Source organism: Carettochelys insculpta, chromosome 22 (assembly GCF_033958435.1).
Source record: "Carettochelys insculpta isolate YL-2023 chromosome 22, ASM3395843v1, whole genome shotgun sequence".
Taxonomy (NCBI): domain Eukaryota; kingdom Metazoa; phylum Chordata; order Testudines; family Carettochelyidae; genus Carettochelys; species Carettochelys insculpta.
In genome coordinates, this window is record NC_134158.1 from 17,022,296 (window position 1) to 17,042,820 (window position 20,525).

A 20,525-nucleotide genomic window follows, 5' to 3' on the forward strand; every position below is an offset into this window, starting at 1 on the left:
ATTAATAAGGAATTAAAGAAGGCCAATGTAATTACTGCAAATCAACATGGATTAGTGAAAAACAGATCCTGTCACATTAACTTAATATCTTTTTTGATGTTGTGACAGGTTTGGTCACAGAGATCCCCTTGAGATTGTCATTTGATATGCAGAAAATACCACTAAGCCTACCCACCAGCCCTTGGGGTGACCCACCATCCTCTCCTGCTGGGCCTAACCCTCTGTTCTCCCCCCCAGCAATGGCACAGAGTTGGGGTCACAGCCCACAGCAGAGCAACACAGACATTGAAGTCCACTCAACACTGAGAAGGCTCAGTGAAAGAGATTTGACACAATACCTAAATGCACAGCCCCAGTGGAACCAGAACAGCAGATAAAGGGATAAACACCTGATACAGAGAGTAATCAACTTATGGGCTTGCTCTGTATAAAACATTTATACAATGAAAAAGAGATATGCTCAGCTGCTGACCCCCCAGGTAACAACTATTTACACTGGGTTTTAACGATAAACAAAAGTGTGTTATTAGGTATAAAAAGTAGGATTCTAGTGGTTGCATGTGATAACAGGCAAATCAAAGTAAGTCATCAAGCACAATAAAATGAAACACGCCAGCAAAGCCTAGTATGTTAAGAGAACTTACTACAATCATAATTTCTTGCTGTGATTCTTACTTCAGGTAAAGTTCTTCTCAGGCCAGAGATATTCTTTCTGACCTGGGTCCAGCACTTCTTCTCCACCCCTCTTGTTACAGTTCAGGTTGAACCTCTCTAGTCCAGCACTCTCTGATCTGGAAACATCCATGGTCCAGCATGATTTTAGTTAGCCGGATGTCCACTTATCATAGGTGTGACCAAGTTTCCTGCAGTCCCATAAAATTTGTTTCCAGCCACCAGCCCTTGCTCTCAGAGTTCTGGGCTATTATTTAGCTCTGATTTACTCCTAAATGTCTTCTAAGAGCCCAGTAAACAATGGAAGTGTTGATAAACTGCTAGACAATACTGACCTCCTGTCATTTGGCAAATTCTCTGGTTCGGCACCAGTCAGTTCCCAAAGGTGCTGGACCAGAGATGTTCAACCTGTATTTTTGTTTTGAGGGGTTTTCATATGTCTTCCCAGAGTGGGGAGCTGTCTGTAAAGCCAGCTGAAAACAATCACTGTCCCGCTGTGTGCCCCAGGTCTGTTCCCACCTCCTTGGTGAAGGGGAGTGACCTGGCTGGGAGATGATGCAGGGGAGCAAGCTAGGGAAGGGTCACTCTGCTTCCTGTGGCTCCCACTGCATCTCATGAGTGCAGGGCTAGGCCCAGCCCCTGCTGCCGACGTCAGCCACCCATCCCAGTAATCTCCCAGCCTCTGTAATCCCCAGCCCCCCACAACCCAGTGTAGGGCCTGTGGCAGCCACCCCAAATCTTCCAACAGAGGGACAGCTCTGCCCACCATTCGAGAAGGAGGTTGATGAAATGGAGATGGGTCAGAGCCAAAGCAACAATTAAAGGGTTAGAAAACCTGCCTCAGAATGATAGACTCCAGGAGCTCAATTCATTTAGCCTCAGAAAGGGACAGTTCCAGGGGCAGGTTTGCGGGTGATAGGTAACAAATGTTCCACCTGGGCTCTGCCGTCCAGCAAGGAAAATCAAACCCCAGCTACAGGCTGGAAGTTGGAACTGGTCAAGTGGAACACAGAGGAACCTGTGGAACAGAAACAGCAAAGAGTCCAGCGGCACCTGAAAACCTGACAAACGTCTTAGGGAATAAGCTTTTGTGAGATACATTTCACTTCCCCAGATGCTTGAAGTGAAAAAAGGCAGAGATGGGCCTGTACCACCAGTGCTAATTCAGTCAGGGTGGACGCGGCTCACCTCCGGAGGTGCTGCAAAGGTGGGAGTGAGCATCTGAAGGGAAATTGCCTATCTTAACGAGAGAGCTGCCCACGCTTCGTTAAAATAACTTCTAAGACAGACTGCAGCGTGGAACGGCTGAGCAGGAATTATGTGCCAATTCGACCCCCTCGAGGTGGAGATGTGGACTGGCTCTCATTGCAATCAGTCACGTCCCCTTCAGGGACCCTCACTTTCTTGTGGAGTTACTTGGGGTTTGCTGGCAGGATGTCAGCCCATGTGATCACGGGGGTCCCGTCGGGCCTTGGGTTCCACCAGCTTAGTGTGGCCGTGACCCTGTCAGAGCCCTGCCCCCAGCCATCAGCCGGGCCAGCGATGGCCCTTCCTGGGCAAAGCCCCCCATACCTCTGCCTGGCTTGTGTCACCACCCCCCCTGCAGAGGGCCTGCCATTCTTGGTCTGGGCCATGGAGCCACTCTGATCCCCATCCCCCAGTGACCTACTATCTGCCCTGCAGGCGGTGCCCCGCTGCGGCTCGTAGGGGGTCCCCACAAATGCGCGGGCCGCCTGGAGGTGCTGCACAGGGGCCAGTGGGGCTCGGTGTGTGATGACGGCTGGGGGCTGCCGGAGGGCGCTGTGGTGTGCCAGGAGCTGGGCTGTGGCCCCGTGCAGGCTGCCCCTGGGGGGGCACATTTTGGGCCTGGCACTGGCCCCGTTTGGCTGGACGACGTGGGCTGCAGCGGGAAGGAGGCATCCCTGCAGCAGTGCCGGGCCCGGCCCTGGGGGCGCAGCAACTGCCAGCACGAGGAGGACGCCAGTGTCATCTGCACAGGTATCTCCCAGAGCGATCCCCTCACGAGAGCCACTTATGTCTGCTACCCCCCCAGAGCTACAATCCCCACACAGCTACTCCCACGCCGAGGTATCCCCCCAGCTACCTACGCCAGCTACCCCCAGAGCTACCCCTCCCCCACATAGCTACTCCCACGCCGAGGTATCCCCCCAGCTACCTACGCCAGCTACCCCCAGAGCTACCCCTCCCCCACATAGCTACTCCCACGCCAAGGTATCCCCACAGCTTCCTATGCCAGCTACCCCCCAGATCTGCCCCCCAGAGCTACCTCTCCCCCACACAGCTACTCCCACCCCAAAGTATCCCCCCAGCTACCTACACCAGCTATCCCCAGAGCTATCTCCCCCACACAGCTGCTCCCACGCTGAGCTATCCTCTCAGCTTCCTACAGCAGCTACCTCCCCCCCACAGCTCCCCCCACCTCAAGCTATCCCCCCAGCTGCGCCCCCAGAGCTACTGTCCCCTCACGGCTACCCCCTCCCAGAGCTACCTGTGCCCCTAGGACCAACTATGCGCTAGAGCTGTCCCCCAATCCAACTCCCTCCCCCCCACGTCTACCCCCTCCCCAAGCTATCCCCCTCTGAGCTGTCTACACCCCTAGGACAAATTCCTCCCCCAGGAGCTACCCCCCAACTCTGAACTACCTCCCCGCAAAGCTACGCCACATCTGAACTACCTCCTCTCAAGCTACCTAACCCCCAGGACCAAAAGGCCCCTATAGTTACCTCCTCCCCAGTTACCTCCACCCTCCCCAAACTACCTACCCCCGGACAAACTACCCCCTGAGAGCTCTTCTCTGTGCAGAGTGGGGGGTGGGGGCAGATCTCTGCTCTCATGGGGGCGCTTGATCTCTGCTCTCTCGCCAGGGTGGGGGGCTGATCCCCACTCTCTCCCAGTGAGGGCTGACCTCTGTTGTCTCCCTGGTGCACAGCAGGGTGGTGGGTGGGGCTGATCTTGGTGGAAGAGGGGCTGATTCCTGCTGCCTCCCCAGGAGGTGCTGTGCTGCGCCTGGTGGGCAGCGCGGGTCCCTGCTCCGGGCGGCTGGAGGTTTTCCACCAGGGCCGGTGGGGCACGGTGTGCGACGACATGTGGGCGCTGCCCGGTGCAGCTGTGGTGTGCCGGGAGCTCGGCTGCGGGGACCCCCTCTCGGCTCCCGGGGGGGCCTTTTTCGGTGAAGGCAGTGGCCCCATCTGGCTGGACAACGTGCGGTGCCAGGGCAACGAATCGGCGCTGAGCCAGTGTCTGGCTGCGCCATGGGGCGTGCACGACTGCCAGCACGCAGAGGACGCAGGCGTGGTGTGCACAGGTAAGACGGGGGTGGGCACCATCTCTCTTCTCTTGTACAGGCCTCTCACCAGGCAGATCCCGCTCGGGTGCACTGCTACTTCTACCGCTACATGGCCAGCGTGGGGCACAGAGCAGGAACACAGAGCGGGAGGGTTCGGTTCATTCCACGTAACTCAGAACTAGCCCTGCAGGGGAATTGGGGGACCCCTGCCCTGTCCCCATGAAATAGGTCCTTGTAATATTCCAACATCACACCCTAGCTAGGTGTACGATCAGTCACTGTACAGTATGGATGCCTTTGCACCACTGCATGTGCAGCACGTGTGTGCATGCAGCGTGCAATGTGCATGTGTGCAGCAGCATCTGTGTGTAGGTTTGCAATATGCTCATGTTGGTGTGTGTTTAGTGTGCAATCACTGCATATGCAGTGGGGTGTTTGTGCAGTGTTCAATCACTCCATGCACGGTGGTGTGTGTTCAGTGTGCAATCACTGCATATGCAGTGGGGTGTTTGTGCAGTGTTCAATCACTGCACGCATGGTGGTGTGTGTGCAGTGTGCAATCACTGCATGCACACCGCTGTGTGTTCAGTGTGCGATCACTGCATGCACACCGCTGTGTGTGCAGTGTGCAATCACTGCATATGCAGTGGTGTGTGTGCAGTGTGCAATCACTGCATATGCAGTGGTGTGTGTGCAGAGTGCAATCACTGCCTGTGCAGTGGTGTGTTTGTGCAGTGTGCAATCACTGCCTGCACGGGGGGGTTGTGTGCAGTGTGTTTGTGCACATGATGTGTGCTTGTGCAGAGGTTGTGTGCAGCATATACATAAGTGTGCAGTGTGAATTGCATGTGCATGGGCGGGATGGATTTCCTCAATGCTGAGTGTGCAAACACACACATCTGTTGCATGGTGTATATGTGTGCATGGATGCTGGGTCCATGCAATGTGTCTGTGTATTACAGTGACCAGATCTCCTCCTGTAGGGACAGTCCCAATATTTGGGGCTTTGTCTCACATTTCATCCTTGCTGTCTGTCACCCAGCTGCACACAGGGTGCACAATGTATGTACCTGTCTCAGAGCATGTATGTGCCAACCACCTCTGGTTGCTAGGATCTCCCCATCTCCTCCGCAGATGAGCTGGCCCATGTGGGGCAGCGCTCTGCCAAGCCCATGGCCCCACAGCCACGGACGCAGAAGCCTCGGGTGCAGAAGGCACAGACTCCTAAGCCCCGCACACAAAAGCCTCGGCCCCGGCCCCCTTCAGTGGCACCAGCCCAGGTAACCCCCCGGGCTGTGCTACCAGGTGAGTGAGCCCTCCCCAGCCAGCCCCTCATCCGGGCCAGCATGTCCCCCACCTAGCCCAGCCCACACCCTGTCCCATCCCCTCCTAGCTCCTAAGAGACACCCTGCTGTCAGAGAGTCACACCCCCAGCAGGGATGTGCAGAGAGGCAGCACAGCCTGTTCAGACCAAGCCACAGCCCTTAGCCACCTGGGCCCAGCTGCAGACAGTCAGGAGGGAAAGGGAGGGGTCTGGCTGGCAGGGTGAGAGCTGGCTGAGGGGGGTGGGGGGGCATCTGGCAGGAGTTGGGGGGGCTGCCTGGCTGGGGGTGGGGTTGGGGAGATCTGGCTACCAGGAGAGTTGGGGGTTTTAGCTGGTGGGAAGGTTGGGAGTTCAGCTGCCAGGACTCTGCGGGGCTGGCAGGGGTTTGGGAGAGGCTGGCTGGTGAGGGCTTGGGGGTCTGGCTGGCTGACAGGTGGACTGGAGATCTGGCTGGTGGGGGGCTGGGCGGCCTGGCTGGTGTGGGGTTGGGGGGCTGGCTGGCAGAAGATTGGGGAGCAGCTGGTGGGAGGTTGGGGGGCGGGCTGGCTGGGCATGCTACCTTCTGAACCAGCTGCTCTATGCTCCAGGGAGGTGGAAGCCGTTGCGGTTCCTGGAACCCCCTAGGCCGCGGGTGGCTGCCCCACCGGAGGTGACAACACAGAGCCCCCTGCCCTCAGGAGAACCAGCGCTGCACGCAGCCGGGCCCACAGGTCAGTCTGGGAGCCTGCGGCTCGCTGCGCCTGCCCTGCTGACACCTGCAACCCGGCCCAGGCTCCCACCTCTCCTCCACTCACCCTGTCCTGTCCAGCAGCACACGAAGGCCTGGGTTTCCCACTGTTGTCTCTCCAGATCTTCCTGGAGACCCCATCTGCAGCTCAGACAGCACTGGCATGGTAGCTACCAGCCAGGGTCCAGCTGGGCTCATGGTGCCAGCCCCTTTGGGGTGTGCCTGACCCCCCAGGGCCATCCCAGTCCTCTCCCCGCCCCAGGGCTGGGTTACACTGTTCATCTCACCCTGCCCCATGCCCACCCCAGTCCCCTGCCCACCCTGTCTCCCACGGGCAGGGGACACCTCTCTTGAAAAGCACTGTGAGACCTGGGGCTGAGGGCTGTTATTGGGGGGTGCACCTGGGGATGGCTGGACACGTGGGGCGTATGGGGCTAGCGTGTCAACGTTCCTGGGAAATGTTTCCAATGAATGTCAATATGCAGCGGTTAAGGAGAAGGAGCAACGAAGCCAGCACAGTGTTCGGGGTTGCGTCTCTGGAGTACTGACAAGGCACGGGCAGCAGAAGGCCACCAGGCTGCCGCTGGGGAGGGGTAAACCCCGACCCTGCTAAACTGATCCTTTCCCTTTCCCATAGGTGGCGCGATTGCCACCTGCATGGCGTGGCCACGCAAAGATGGACAGGCAGGGCCCCGTCAGCCATGTCACCCTGGGCCCCTGCTGTGCCCTTTGGACATTAACTGCAATGCAGAAAAACTGCTGCTCCATTCATAGGTGCGCCTCTGAGGGTGCTCCGGGACTGGAGCACCTGGGGAAAGACATTAGCAGGTGCTCAGCACCCACCGGCACCCAACACCCTCTCCCCAGCACCTCCTGTCTGCCAGCAGCCCCACGGATCCACTCCTCCCCTGCCCTCACAGTGCCTTCTGCCAGCTGGGATCAGCTGTTCCGTGGGGTGCAGGAGGCATAGGGGGCGGGGGAGGAGTAGGGACAGGGTCTACTCGAGGGAGGGGGTAGAGCTGGGCAGGAAGAGGTGGGACAGAGTGGGGGGTTTGGGGGAAGGGCTGGGTAGGGCTGGGGCCTGGGATGGAGCAGGGGGTTCAGCACCCCCCAGGGCCCATGGGAAGCCAGCGCCCTTGGCTGCCTTTACACTCCAGTCGTAGCTGATCACCACTGCTCTGCCCCATGCCCGAGCTGTTTTCCATCCCCTCCTTACTGGCTTTGCCTGGTTTACATTAGCACCTGTGCCAATGGCTTCCCAGCCTCTGGGCCGGCAGTTCTGGCACAGAACGTCCCCATCTCAACCCCCATGGCAGCCAGTTGTATCCAAGCCAGCCCGTTCCTGTTCTCGTTCTCGTCAGCTGCCACCTTCCCACCTACTGTCTCCCTCTGCCCCACCCCCAGTCTGGGGGCGTTATTCAGGGGGAGACTCACTGAACATCCAGCTCGGTGGCTTTGTCCCCACAGCTCCAGCCGCGACAGAGGCTGGCATGGCAGTGAGCAGCCCCAGGGACACCCTCCGGCCTGAGCGACACAGGGTCCCGGGGGGGCCACACCCTGTCCTGAAGAGCCGGCGGCCCCGCCCCAAACCGCTGGAGACACGCACAGGTACCAGCGTTACTGCGCGGCGTGCTGCCGTCTGCCTGCTCGTGGGGTCCACAGGAGAGGGTGTCCCTGCTGGCCCCCATGCCCAGCGAGGCACTAAGGGGCCTGGGTTGCAGGGAGCAAGGGGCTCCGTTGGGGGGAGCTCTACCCAGCAGTCAGTGCTGGCCCCAGTGCCCAGGGCAGTGCCAGTGGGGCAGTGTTGCAGAACACTGGTCACTGGGGGCTGTGCTGAAGGGGACCTAGTGGTCCTTACAGCCAGTAGTGCAGGGGTGAACCCTGGCATCCTGGCAGAGGGCCAGGGAGGTCAGTGTGTTCTCCTGCTAGGTGGTGCTGGGCAGAGTGGGACGGTCTGGGAGATGCCATGGGGCAGAGCTGGTCTGCACCGCGGTGGGACCAGGCTGGAAAGACCCAGCCATCCTCTGGGCATTCTGGAAACCTGCACCCATCTGTCGTACACAGACACGGTCCGGCACCGAGTTCCTGCTGCCACCCCCGCCCTCAGGACCCACGCTGGGGCCCAGACAGACCCCCATGTGTTGCACCCCACACACCAGCCCAGGGACAGCACCCTTGTGGCCTCCCCAACCCACCCTGCCAGCCAGCCCCACATCACCCGGACCAGCCCAGGCTCCCCTACCCCCACCCCAACTTCTACCCAGCCCCACAGTGAGTGGACCAACCCAGGCTCCCCTACCCCAACCCAGGCTCCCCTACCCCAGCCCCACAGCACCTGGACCAGCCCAGGCTCCCCTATCCCAACCCAGCCAGCCAGCCAGCCCCACAGCACTTGGACCAGCCCAGGCTCCCCTACAACCACCCCCACAACCACCCCCATATCCAGCCAGCCCCATAGTGCCAGGACCAGCCCCAGCTCCTCTACTCCCACTCCCACTCCCACTCCCACTCCCACTCCTGGCCAGCCCCACAGCACCTGGACCAGCCCAGACTCCCCTACCCTCCTCCCCACAGCCACCCCCACTCCTGCCCAGCCCCACAGCACCTGGACCAGCCCAGGCTCCCCTATCCTCCTCCCCACAGCCACCCCCACTCCTGCCCAGCCCCACAGCACCTCGACCAGCCCAGGCTCCCCTACCTCCACCCCCACAGCCACCCCCACTCCTGCCCACCCCCACAGCACCTCGACCAGCCCAGGCTCCCCTACCTCCAGCCCCACAGCCACCCCCACTCCTGCCCACCCCCACAGCACCTCAACCAGCCCAGGCTCCCCTACCTCCACCCCCACAGCCACCCCCACTCCTGCCCACCCCAACAGCACCTCAACCAGCCCAGGCTCCCCTACCTCCACCCCCACAGCCACCCCCACTCCTGCCCACCCCCACAGCACCTCGACCAGCCCAGGCTCCCCTACCTCCACCCCCACAAACACTCCCCCTGCCAGCCAGCCACACAGAGCCTGGACTTACTCAGTCTCCCCTTCTCCTGGCCAGCCCCACAGCACCTGGACCAGTCCAGGCTCCCCTACTCCCATATCCAAAACTATCCCCCTTCCCAGCCAGCCCCATAGTGCCTGGACTAACCCAAGCTCCCCTGCCCCCACCCCCACAACCACCCCCACTCCCAGTCAGCCCCACAGTGCCTCAGCCAACCCAGACTCCCCCTCCCCAGACTCCCCCTCCCCCACAACCACCTGTCCTCCTGGCCAGCCCCACAGCACTTGGACTAGCCCAGACTCCCCTACCTCGGCCTCCCTTCCCCCTTCTGGCCAGTCTCACACCTCCTGGACAGATCTGGCCTCCTCTGTTCCCACCCCCACAAAAACCCCTCCTTCCATTCACCCCCAAGGCACCCAGGTGGGCCTGGCCTCCCCTATCCTCTCCCCCATCCTGACAATGAACCACACAGCCCAGACGCAGCCAAGCTCCCCCATCCCCACAGCTACCCATTCTCTGGATGAGACCCCCAGCACCTGGCCAGGCCCAGCCACCACTTCTGCCTCGTACACAACAGCCCAGCTTCCCAGCCAGCCCCACAGCACCCAGATGGACCCAACTCCCTCCCAGCCCACAACTGCCCAACCGCAGGCCGAGAGCCAGAGCAGCTGGACAGCCCCAGCTCCCTCCAGCCCCACAAACACTCAGTCTGAGGATGAGACCCACAGCACCGGGATGGACCTGGCTCCCTCCAGCCCCACACACACCCAGCCTCAGGACAAGAGCCCTGGCACCCGGATGGGCCCAGCCACCCCCTCCCAGCCCCAGGGTCAGCCCCCTGGCACCCAGACACAGTGTGCCAGCCTCGCCATTAATGGGACAGGATGTGCGGAGACACCTGCAGGGCCCTGGCTACCGGGCAGCCCAGCTGCACACACAGGTAGGGTGCTGGGGCACTGGTCCAAGCATGGGGGAGTCCTAAAGCCTGAGCCGGGGGGAGGGGGGGGCGCATGGACAGCCTCTTTATACCAAGGCTGACTGGAAATGTCCCTGGAAGGATTCTGCCAGACCCTCCTGAGGCAACAGCAACCTCTCCAGGCCAGGCCCAGCCTCCAATAGTCCACCCTTCTCCCCAGCAACACCCATTTGATACTGTCCCACTTCGGGGACCCCCCAGGCCTTTACGCCAGGGGAAATACCATTATCCACCTTTCTAGGGGGAAACTGAGGCATGTGTGAGTTGGTGCCTGAGCTGAGGAGAAACTCCAGGTGCCAGTGTGCCCACTCCCACCTTAATCCACTGTACCCCATGCTAGAGTTGGGAGATAACCCAGGAGTCCTGGCTCACAGCCCTCTCCACTCCAACCACTAGATCCCCACTATCCTTCCAGAGCTGGGATGGAACCCAGGAGTCCTGGCTCCCAGCTCCCTCTGCTCTAACCACTAGATCCCCACTTCCCTTCAGAGCTGGGATGGAACCCAGGAGTCCTGGCTCCCAGCTCCTGTCCTCCCCCAGTTTCTAAGCATTAGGTCCCACTCCCCTCCCAGGGCTGCCTTGGTGTGCACATTGTCAGTGTGTGAAGGGCTGGTGGCCTGGCCCCATTGGTTGGGGGTGGCTTTCAGGGGGTCTTTCCAGCACAGAGCTTTACAGGCAGCTTCCTCATGTTCTTTCCACAGATGCTGCCTCCATACCAGGCCAGCCTCAGGAACCCATTCTAGAGACACTGCCTCCTTCCACCCGCACCCTCCCAGCCACCCCCTCGGCCCCAGCTCTCCAACCTCCGGTCACTGTCCGGCCTACCTCACCCACCACTCCCCCCAGCATGCGCCCTGGGGCCAGCACCCCTCTGGCCCCACCCCCTGCCCATAGGGCCCTGGTGTGGGTGACAAAGGCCCCCATGCCAGCTGCAGGGCCAGGGGCAGCCAGAGGGGCTGGGGAATGCAAGGAGCCAGGTCCTGAGTCCCTGCAGCTGCAGGAGCTGGTCCAGGTGGTCCGGGAGCTGCGGGGGGACCTGCGCACCCTTGTCCACATCCAGCGGCAGGAGAGCCGCCAGCTGGGTGCCATCGCGGGCAGCCTGGCTGAGCTGGCAGGGGCTGTGTGGCAGCTGGTGGGGCAGCTGCCCAGCCAGGCCCTGCAGGAGCAGAGTCAGCTCCCCCCTCCAGCCCGGCACAGGCAGGGACCTGCGCCCCATAAAAACAGCCTGGCTTGATGTCTGGCCTCTACAGAACCCCAGAAAGACACGCTCCAGATGGCCTGTCTTGTCTCCCACCCCACTGAGAAACAGATCCCACTGGCCTGCCCTACCCCACACTGACAGACAGACCCCTGACTGCCCTGCCCCACCCTAAGACAGACCCCTCTGCCTACCCTGCTCCCCACCCCACTGAGACCGAGCCCCCCCGCCTGCTCTTCCCCCCAGTGAGAGACAGGCCCCCACACGAATTGGCCCACCACTAGGACACAAACTTTCCCCCCTACCCGGGCTGTACTATCCCCCTGCTCCCTCTGAGAGACAGACACCTCCTACTGCCTGCACTGGCTCCCCGCCCTGCAACAGACACCTCCTTCACCAGCCTGACTGCCCCCACCTCCAGGGCAGAGGTCTCTGGGACTCACCCAGCTCACTCCCATCTGCCCCCCTGGGGTGGCTCCGAGCTCCAGGCTGCCGGCGTCCGTCGGAGCCCAGCTCCCACGAAAGAGGAACCAGCCAGAGCTCTGGCGTCTGCTTGTCTGTCTGTTCTGGGGAGCCCTGCTGGCACCAGCTGTAACCCCTGGGAGCCCCAGCATGGGGTGCACCACAGCGCAGGGGGCTGTCTGCCCCAGGATGTGTGCTGGGTGTAATGGCCCCTCCCCTGGCCTGGCTGCCCCTGGTGCCCACCGCAGCTGCACAGGCTCTGGTTTAGGCCACCAGGTACCTGGGCGTGGCCCTCTGTATAGTGCTGGGCTGCCAGGCCCCCACACTGCTCCCAGGGCAGGGCCGTGCCCTCCACAACTGGCCCTTGGGCACCAGCGACTCTTCTCTCCCCGCAGCGAGCCGGGCCCAACCGGCCACCTGCAGGAGGATTTACCAGCCCCTCCAGGGCACCAGGAGCCCTCCCGGCCACACCGGCACAGCCAGCAGGGCTAATGAGTGACTGGGGCAGAGGCCCCCAGTCCCGGGGCTAGCACGGAGCAGGGGTTGATCCCTCCAGGCCTGGCACTCTGTGTGCTTTTCAACCCAAGCTGAGCCACAAGTCTCCCCAGAGGCAGCTCCCAGCTGCCCTCCTCCCGCCCCCCCTCAGTCCTTGAGAGCCTGAGGTCACAGCTGCCAGTGATTGGAGCTGGGCCTTCCCTGGCCTCCTGGGTCCTCTGCAGATCTGGGCCAGTCTCAGTCCTTTGGTGATCCAGGGGTGCATTCAGCCAGTGTAGGGGCCTCACCTCTGCTTGGCTCTGAGAACAGCGTTGACCCTTGTGCCCCTGCTGGGCAGCAATGCAAATGCCAGGGAAACTGAGGCACACAGAGGGTTGAGAATACAGAAAATTCCCACCTCATCTCCCCTCCCACTTCCCTTACCCTGGGAAGGCTTCAAGTGCTGGGCTGCAGCCCTGGCTTCCCCACATCCCATCATCTGGGCTGAACTGCGCCCCACCACTTCCTGGGCTCTGCACCCCACCCTCTGTGACAGGTTGGCTCACAGAGGCCCCCTTGCGGTTGCCAGCCAGTGTGCTGGTCCCACCAGTGAGCCTGCCTGTGCCCTGTCCTGCTGGATTCCAGTACCAGGTGGCGCGGTCACTTGTCTTTCTAGGCCCAACCACAGCGTGGGCTTAGAGGAAAAACAAAATGATTTAAATGCACAGAAATGGGACAGGCGCATGCAGCAGATTGTCATGTTAAAAGGGACTTGTTACCAGATGTGCTTTGTCTGAAGCGTCTTTGAGTTTGGCATGTTGCTAGTCATAAGCCAATGTGCATAAAGCGGGGTGGCATGACACCCCCCACCAACATGGGGGCTTTGTAGAACCCACACATCTAGGGTGTGGCTCATTGTCCCAGGTAGTGGCACTAAGATCACCTTACAGAGAACAAATGAGTGTCCTCGACAGCCTGAGGTGGGACCCAGCTCACTTTTCTCTCACACCTGTAGCTCCAGGGGGCCCACGTTCGAGTCTACCTGTGGGCACTTCCATTTACACCCCATCTGCTCTCATCACCTGGGCTCTGTGCCTCACCCACACCAACTGCACCTGCCCCAACCCCAGCAAACCCTTGGCTTGGTGCCCCACCCCACCATCCTCAGTTCTGAGCCATGCTTGCCTCCATTCTCTGTGCACTGAGCCACCCCCAGCCCCAATCCCTGGGCCCCACCCAATGCTAGGTTCTGCACCCCACCAGCCACTATCCCCTGGACTTTGCAGTCCCCCCCATGGCTCCACAGTCTCCCACCTTCCCCTGCTACATTTCTTGGTCTCTGAGCAGGGACAAAGGCATGCAGAAACCCCAGCCCCCAGGGCTGAATGGCCAGGAGCCTGCCCTGCAGCTGGGTGGGGCAGCACCTGTCCTCTGGGGGAGAGGAGCTCCTTGCCCCTGCTGCCCTCCTTAGGGGCAGAGCTCAGCCTGCTGGCTGCAAGAAGCATGGATACCACATTGCCTGGTTTGCTCCAGCAGCTCCTCCTTGGGGCTGAGCAGGGCTATGCCAGAGACATTGGTGCCCCAGCACAATCTCCACGATGGAGCTTTGGAAGCAGCCAAAAACCCCAGCAGGTCACTGCTTGCACAAAAGCACACTACTGCTGGACATTACCTCCCAGTCCCTGAGAGCCACAGGTGGGCTGCTAGTGGGGCAGGACAGGGCTGGGCTGGTGAACCAAGCCGGGCACCTGGGAACTCCAGGATGTGGAGGGCCAAGGAACCATGCTGGCTGCCTAAGGAGAGAGCCACCCAGACTGGCTATTCTTTGCTCTACCAACAGGAACGCAGAGGTGCATCTGGCCCAGTCACTGGAAGAGCTGGGAACTTCTGTAGCACTTTCTTCTGATTCATTGAGACAAGTGCGCTCAGGTTGGGGTGGGCGGGGAAGGAATCACAAGAGATGATTGCTGCAGGTGTCATCATAATCTACCCTCACCCTCAAAGACTGGGAGTGGCTGACCTACTACAAAAGCACTTTCTCCTGCCTGGGTGTTCACACCTCTACATCAGCTGCTACAAATAGGTCATATCCTCCCTGACCAAATTGACCTCATCAGCTCTGGTTTTTGTTCTGCCTGGGGCTCCCTTCTTTCCATGAGCTTGTATATTTAAAAGCTGCCTCTGCAATCTCCACTACATGCATCTGACAAGGTGAGTGTTTGCCTGAGAAAGCTTATGCTGCACAAAAATCTGTCTATAAGGTGCCCCAGGACTTCTATATGTTTGTGAGAATCTTTCCTTGTGCTAGAATGGGCTTTTGGTCAGGTATCAAGGTAGGCCCCATACAGAGTGTAACACAAATGTTGATTCCTCAGCAGGGTTGCAATTGCACTTTTTAATTCTAGGACTTTTCCCCAGCCTGGGGGTAGCCTGGCTGCCGAGCCAGAGGCAAGTTATAGAAAGACTACGTCAGTGCTGCATGAGCCAGGCTGGCCTGGAGCCAGCACCATCTCCAGGGGGGATGTCCTAGCCTGGGTCTCTGGGATCGTGCCTTGGGATCCCAGTGTTCCCCAGTCCCTCATGCCAGCACTGCCCCTTCCACACTGGCTGCATGGGGCAGGAGGAGCACTGAGGTCTGGCTGGTCCCCAGCCTGCCAGATGCTACTGAGAATCCAGGATATTAGCAACCATAGCAACCTGTGTTGTCATACAATGCAACATCCCACGCTACACAGTATCTGCCTGGCCTGCTGCAGGGATGGAAACTGCCAAGGACAGGCAGGCAGCTGCAAGGAAGGGGTGGGGGCTCTCTTCCCCAGCAGTCAGTGCTGGCCTCAGTATCCCAGGGCAGCGCTGTGGGCCTGTGCTGCAGGGAGGCACTCAGTAGGGAGCATTCGCCTGGACACCCTGCAATCAGTGATTTTCCCTACCCTCCCTCCCACCTGCATACTAGGATAGGAGGAGAGACAGTTGCAGTTGTGTGTTGGCAACGGCTGGAGAGGTGCACATCTGGGGATGGAAACAGAGCTGCCATCAGCCTTTCCAGGCAGCCACTCTCCTGACAAGACCCGGAGCAAATGGATCCCCTTGCTGTGGTTGCGGGGGGGGAAATTCCCTGCTGCCTGGGGAGCTGTCCCAAGCCCATGGGGGCCAGAGCCGGATGGCACAGCAGTATGAGCAATGACAAGCTTTATTCACATGCGCAAACACACGCGTGCCCAGCATGGCTGCAGAGAGGTCCCTTGGAGCTGTCAGACTGTGAGGGTGACTGACGCATACTGAGTCCCTGGGCTCAGCAGTGCAATCCTCAGCCTGGCCCGGGCCACACAAGTTCATCACACAGCCAAGCTGGTGCTGGGGAGAGCCCCTCCTCCACAGTCCTGCCCTAAGTCAGGGGTCCCCCCGGTCAGCCCCATGGGCACTGCCTGCATCCTCCCCCCACATCGCAGCAGGAGTTCCCACTCAGCAGGCTCAAGTTCCCTTCTGCTGTGTTACATGTCTTGGGCTCTCAGAGGCTCTCCCTTCTCAGGGCAGTCACCCTAGGGTCCATGATCTCCCCCCGCCCCCCAGTCACGATCCAGTCTATGATCTCCCCCTGACCCCAGTCACAATCCAGTCTGTGACCCACCCCCCTTCACAATCCTGGCTGTGATCCACCTCATCCTTGTAGTCATAAATGAGCCTGTGATCTTCCCCCTCACCCCACAGGCCCAGCTGGACCTGGCCCCTCTCATCCAGCTCCAGCAAGGGAGTCCTCCAAAACAGGCTCTTTCCAGTCAATGGAGAGGTGGCCCTGCTGCCCTGGGAGTGAAGGCTGGGGCTGCCGCACCCCACGTCACAGACCTGAGTTCTGTATTGCAGCCATTGCTGCCCAGCATCCTTGGAGCAGAAATTCCCAGGCATGAGCATAGACGTGGCCCACCAGCTCTTGACCAGGACTGCTCCTTCCAAGCCACTCCCCTGACCCCGGCAGGAGCAGGGGGCATTAGAGCTCCTTGCTATACTCCTGCAGGATGGTGTAGCCCAGCCAGCTGCGCCCGCCAGTGGGGCGGTAGCCGCTGCTCTCAAAGAGGCCCACGGCGGCTTTGGCAACCACGGCGGCATACAGCACCACGCGCTCGTAGCCCTGTGACCGGGCTTGGGCCTCCAGGAAGGCCAGCAAGCGCCGGCCCACGCCCGAGCGCCGGTACCAGCGGCTGACGGCCAAGCGCCTCAGCTCGGCAGTGCGGGTAGCCCCAGACAGGTGGGGCTCCAGGGCCACACAGCCGCACACATCCTCGCCATCGTACACCGCCACCCAGAGCCCGCGCCGCCCCGCGCGGTAGTACGCCCGCAGGCGGCCCAGGTCTGGTGAGCGCCGCAGCAGCAGCTTGAGGGCCAGGATGGTGAGGAGCACAGGGCCCAGCAGCGCCATCACAAAGGAGTTGAGCAGAAAACGGAGGCCGCTGCTCACCACAGCCAGCAGCAGCAGCGCCAAGGGCCGCGTCAGGACATACAGGATCAGCCGGTTTTCTGTGTCCTTGAACCCGTCCTGGGGAGAAGAGGGCATGTCAGCGAGGCCTGGCACCAGGACGGCACCACCAGGACAAGCAGAGGCAGGAGAGCCGAGGGCTTGCTGCCAGCACCAGCCAGGAGGGAAAGCAGCATAGAGATTGGCTGTGATGGCAGGATGGCCACAGGGAGCAATTTGCCTTGAGAGATGTGACCCCACTGGAAAGAGCATTAAAGCTACAGGGGCTGGTCTCGAGGTGGCCCAGGATGCGACCTGGGCCTTCAGTCTCATGCATTTCTCGCAGGTACTGCACACAGAGGACAGGGGCTGAGGGAAGGGAGAAGCCAGCAGGACTCCCGGGCTCCAGCCTCATACCTTGGAGGACAGCAGGGCCTAATGGTCACAGCAGGAAATGACAGGTCAAGGAAACTAGCTCAGTGCTGTGCCCAACTTTTGCACTGAGCCTCTGGGACTCCAAAGGTTGGCTGCATCAGTGCTCTGTGCCTCAGTTTCCTCCATGAATAATGGGATTCACAGTGACTTGCTACAGCTAGCTAGCAGCAGGGGGTCATGTCGGATCATTAATTAGCTGTGAGATTCCCCAGGGGGGTAAAGCCAGGCAGAGAACTGGCACTTGGGTGGACAGATAGACAGCTCCAGGGCTGGACAGGCATGTGATGCCCCCTCCCCAGACCTTTAACAGCTCCAGGACCATCTGCTCCTCATCTTCTTGCATCTCACGGATGGTGAGCTGGCTAGGATCCAGTGTGGGCATGGCGTCTAGCAGGAAGGAGAGCACCTGAAAGGCAGGACCCTGGCTCATTTCCCCAGCATGGGGAGCAGCGTTTGCTGCACCAGCTTTGACCCCCACCCAGTGCCACCCATCACTCTATTACAGTCATTCAGCGATGGCAGGCCCGAGAACAAGCAGGCCCAGGCAGATGAATCCACAGGGTGTTCCCAGCCAGCAGTAAAGCCGGTACCCCCTTGCGTGGAAAGGCCCTGCTCCTCTGAACCAGCCAGTGCCCACCCTAGGGCCGGAGGGTAGCCAGTGCTTCTTAGAGGAGAAAAGCCCCATTCCCCAGCTCCTGAGGCAGACAGTTCCTCTCCTGGGGTCAGATGAGGCCAGCAGCACCCCTAAAAGAAAAGGGCCCCATGGCCCAGCAGGCCCGTGGGGGGTGGGGTCACTGATAGTAGTTCCTGTAAGCTGAGTGCTTGGGCAACCACCCAGGAGAGATTCAGGTGCTGCTCAGCTGATGCGCGGAGCACCCACCGCGAGCAGGCTGTGTCTATGGGTGGTGCACCGGCTGCACATGCTGCAGCCCACACAACAAAATGTATTCTGCTCATGGATGTAAAAATGAGCAGGAACGGTGGCCACAGAGTCAAGGTGGGATGGTAGCAGCTCGCACTACTAACGCGTACGGCCCTGGGGGGTGTAGAAAACGGGCAGCTGCAGCCGCAAAAAGGATCTGCAGAGACCAGCATCCACACCTGCGGAGGCGGACACCGGGGAATATAAGGCAGATTTCTCTGCAGATTTGCAAGGTTACAACTACAAGATTTGTATGCGCATCCGTATCCGCAAAAAAGAGCCCTGGACAGCCACGACTTTGCGGGGTTCCTTCTACTGAGGTGGCCTTTGTTCTGGGGCTGCCTCCTGCTCCCCTGCCCGAGAGAGCCTTCCCCTCATTAGAGGGAATGGAACTGCCTCCCTACCCCCAGCCTCCCCCCCCATTAAAAGGGATGGGCCTATCAGCCCCCCGCATGATGGTAACGGGACTGCCTGCGCCCCCCGCCTCCCCCGCGACCACCACCCTCACCCCATTAAAGAGAACGGGACGACACGTCCCCCTCCCAACATCCCCTCCCCCGCATACCGAATGGTACAATCCTCCTCCCGAGAGAATGCGGCGCACGCGGTGGAATGCCCCGAGCCCACAACGAAGGATGGAACGTCCCACAACCCGCGCCACCCTCCCCCGCCGCGAGCAGTGCCCCGCTCCACGCTCTCGGAGCCTCTCACCCCAGCAGTGCGCAGCCCGCGGCAGCCGCTCTCCGCCAGCTCACTGCGCGTGCGCCGCAACTCCGCCCCCCCACCGCGTCTTTCCTCTGCCTGTCCAGGCCCTACTTAGCAACCGTTGTTACGGGGACAAGTGCGGCCTAGGGACCCTCCTAGGGCCTGCCTCGCAGTGCGTGGTCGCGAGGAGCCCGAGGCCAGGTCCTGCACGAGGACAGCGTGGGGTGTTCAGGAGCGGGAGCTCCCCCCCAGGAAGCAGGGCCCTGACCCCAATGCTGCCATAAGGGCTCTTGCCAGCCCAAGCCAGAGCCCTGCCACGCGCACCTGCCTTGGGGAGATGCGGGGACAGCCCAGTTTGCTGCCCACCGCCCTGGCAGTGCCCAGGAGGCCCTGCCTGCTGCTGGGGGTGCCAGTGCTGCAGGGTGGCCCTGGAGCTGCCAAGTGTTGAAGATTGATGAGTAATTAAGGACTATGTTGGGTGAGGAAACCTCAGAGAATACAGCTGACCAGCCTGCCCGCACCACCTCCTCCGCAGGCTGCCTGCCTCCAGTCAGACAAGAGCCTGGGACTCCCTGGAGAATACAACTCACCCGCTTGGTACCCCACATGCTCCACAGGCCTCCTGCCACCTGCCCCCAGCCAGACAGTCACCAGCCTGGGGCTCCCCAGAGGGACGTGACCTGAGGCAGGCAGAGCTGGACCCAGTGACCACTGAGCAAGGGCACAGGCCAAGCCAGACCTAGTGACCCAGCAGGCAGGCCAAGCCCAAGCTGGTGACCTCTGAACAAGGGCATGAGCCAAGGTGGACCCTGTAACCCAGCAAGCGAGCTGAGCTGGACCGGGTGACGCCGGAGTGAGCTAAGCTGGACCCAGTGACCATGGGGCAAGGGGGTGATATAAGCCAGACCCTGTGACCTTGCTGGAGGTGCTGAGATGGACTTGGTGACCACTGAGTAAGGGGGTGAGCCAAGCCGGACCCACTGAGCCCACCGGTGGGCCAAACTAGAGCCAGTGAACAAGGGGCCAAGACAAGCTGGTCCAAAAGGTGATCCAGTGACCAATGTATGAAAGAAGGCAGTCTGTATCCAGCAAACTGTTGAGCCGGAACAAGGCAAGCTGGAACCAGTGTGTGAGCTGAGCCGAGCCAGAGCCCAGGACTGAGTGAGGGAACAAGATGGGCTGAACCCAGCGAACCAGGAGCAAGCCAAGTTGCATTCAAGGAACTGATAGGCAGGCCCCACCCAACACATTCGGAGTCAGATACATAGTGCAGGGTATTGAGGAGGCAAAAGGGACCTATGCTGAGTCCCCTCAACCTGCCCCCCAGAACAGACCCTCTAGGGTAGTGGACCTAGCACTCACTGGTTGCTGGTTTGTTGTGGCAATACACTGAAGCCCCCAGCAAACATTGCTCAGGCCTCTTGGAGCCCGGCATCCCTCCCCCACTGGTTGTTTCAGCACAGGGACCTCTTTCTGTGTCTGAGCATATGCTGTCTCATGCACCTTCAACTGTTGGGCTGAGTCTGTGTAACCTACAGACCTGCTAAATGTGGTTCACTGTCCCATGTCATGGCACCTAGAACATTACAGAGAGAAAGAATGAGCTTCCTCTTCAGCTCAAACTGTACAGTAGGGGTTGGCCACCCCCAGCATGTGTGCCAAGAGAGGCACACAAGCTGATTTTCACCAGCACACAAGGCAGTAGTTTAGCCTGGTCCCTTCTTCCCTATGCAGCAGAGGTTGCTCAAACCAGGACACCTGTGGATTAACAAGAGACCAGCTACTGCCACCAACCCCCACCTAAATTAAGATGGAGAGCTTTACCATTTATTTATAAATGAAGCTGTTGTAAGCAGGCGTGTTAGTGATGTTGAAAA

The 20,525-nt window shown here is 60.3% G+C and overlaps 4 protein-coding genes across 5 annotated transcripts in view; 3 read left to right on the plus strand and 1 right to left on the minus strand.

The window, feature by feature from the left end:
* The window catches only part of LOC142025194 (scavenger receptor cysteine-rich domain-containing protein DMBT1-like), a 903,096-nt gene that overhangs the window by 755,909 nt on the left and 126,662 nt on the right, over window positions 1-20,525 (plus strand). Inside the window, exons 9-10 of the mRNA XM_075017758.1 lie at window positions 2,356-2,682; window positions 3,686-3,997. Of these exons, the coding sequence (XP_074873859.1) occupies window positions 2,356-2,682; window positions 3,686-3,997 (639 nt within the window). The remainder of the gene's footprint in view (window positions 1-2,355; window positions 2,683-3,685; window positions 3,998-20,525) is intronic.
* On the plus strand, window positions 4,842-9,319 carry LOC142024596 (uncharacterized). Its single transcript, XM_075016726.1, has 5 exons — window positions 4,842-5,284; window positions 5,891-6,013; window positions 7,498-7,638; window positions 8,095-8,856; window positions 9,300-9,319. The coding sequence occupies exons 1-5, from the start codon at window positions 5,152-5,154 to the stop codon at window positions 9,317-9,319; spliced, it is 1,179 nt and encodes a 392-aa protein (XP_074872827.1). The 5' UTR covers window positions 4,842-5,151.
* LOC142025219 (uncharacterized) lies at window positions 9,391-12,960 on the plus strand. Its single transcript, XM_075017814.1, has 2 exons — window positions 9,391-9,966; window positions 10,704-12,960. The coding sequence occupies exons 1-2, from the start codon at window positions 9,486-9,488 to the stop codon at window positions 11,234-11,236; spliced, it is 1,014 nt and encodes a 337-aa protein (XP_074873915.1). The 5' UTR covers window positions 9,391-9,485; the 3' UTR covers window positions 11,237-12,960.
* On the minus strand, window positions 15,778-18,680 carry NAT14 (N-acetyltransferase 14 (putative)). 2 transcript variants are annotated; one of them, XM_075017864.1, is made up of 3 exons: window positions 18,655-18,680; window positions 17,323-17,427; window positions 15,778-16,667 (listed from the first exon to the last, which is right to left on the minus strand). In XM_075017864.1, the coding sequence occupies exons 2-3, from the start codon at window positions 17,401-17,403 to the stop codon at window positions 16,122-16,124; spliced, it is 627 nt and encodes a 208-aa protein (XP_074873965.1). In that variant the 5' UTR covers window positions 17,404-17,427; window positions 18,655-18,680; the 3' UTR covers window positions 15,778-16,121. The 2 variants fall into 2 exon arrangements, with proteins under 2 accessions (XP_074873965.1, XP_074873966.1); XM_075017865.1 differs by lacking the exon at window positions 18,655-18,680 and adding an exon at window positions 18,509-18,638.

Excerpts from the sequence above, each read along its gene's own strand:
- LOC142024596 (XM_075016726.1), top strand. The coding sequence starts at position 5,152 with ATGGCCCCACAGCCACGGACGCAGAAGCCTCGGGTGCAGAAGGCACAG. Across the intron at positions 5,285-5,890 it reads CCCCCGGGCTGTGCTACCAG|GGAGGTGGAAGCCGTTGCGG; the intron begins GTGAGTGAGCCC and ends TCTATGCTCCAG. Across the intron at positions 7,639-8,094 it reads ACCGCTGGAGACACGCACAG|ACACGGTCCGGCACCGAGTT; the intron begins GTACCAGCGTTA and ends TGTCGTACACAG.
- LOC142025219 (XM_075017814.1), top strand. The coding sequence starts at position 9,486 with ATGAACCACACAGCCCAGACGCAGCCAAGCTCCCCCATCCCCACAGCT. Across the intron at positions 9,967-10,703 it reads CAGCCCAGCTGCACACACAG|ATGCTGCCTCCATACCAGGC; the intron begins GTAGGGTGCTGG and ends TTCTTTCCACAG.
- NAT14 (XM_075017864.1), bottom strand. The coding sequence starts at position 17,403 with ATGCCCACACTGGATCCTAGCCAGCTCACCATCCGTGAGATGCAAGAA. Across the intron at positions 16,668-17,322 it reads TGGTCCTGGAGCTGTTAAAG|GACGGGTTCAAGGACACAGA; the intron begins GTCTGGGGAGGG and ends TCTTCTCCCCAG.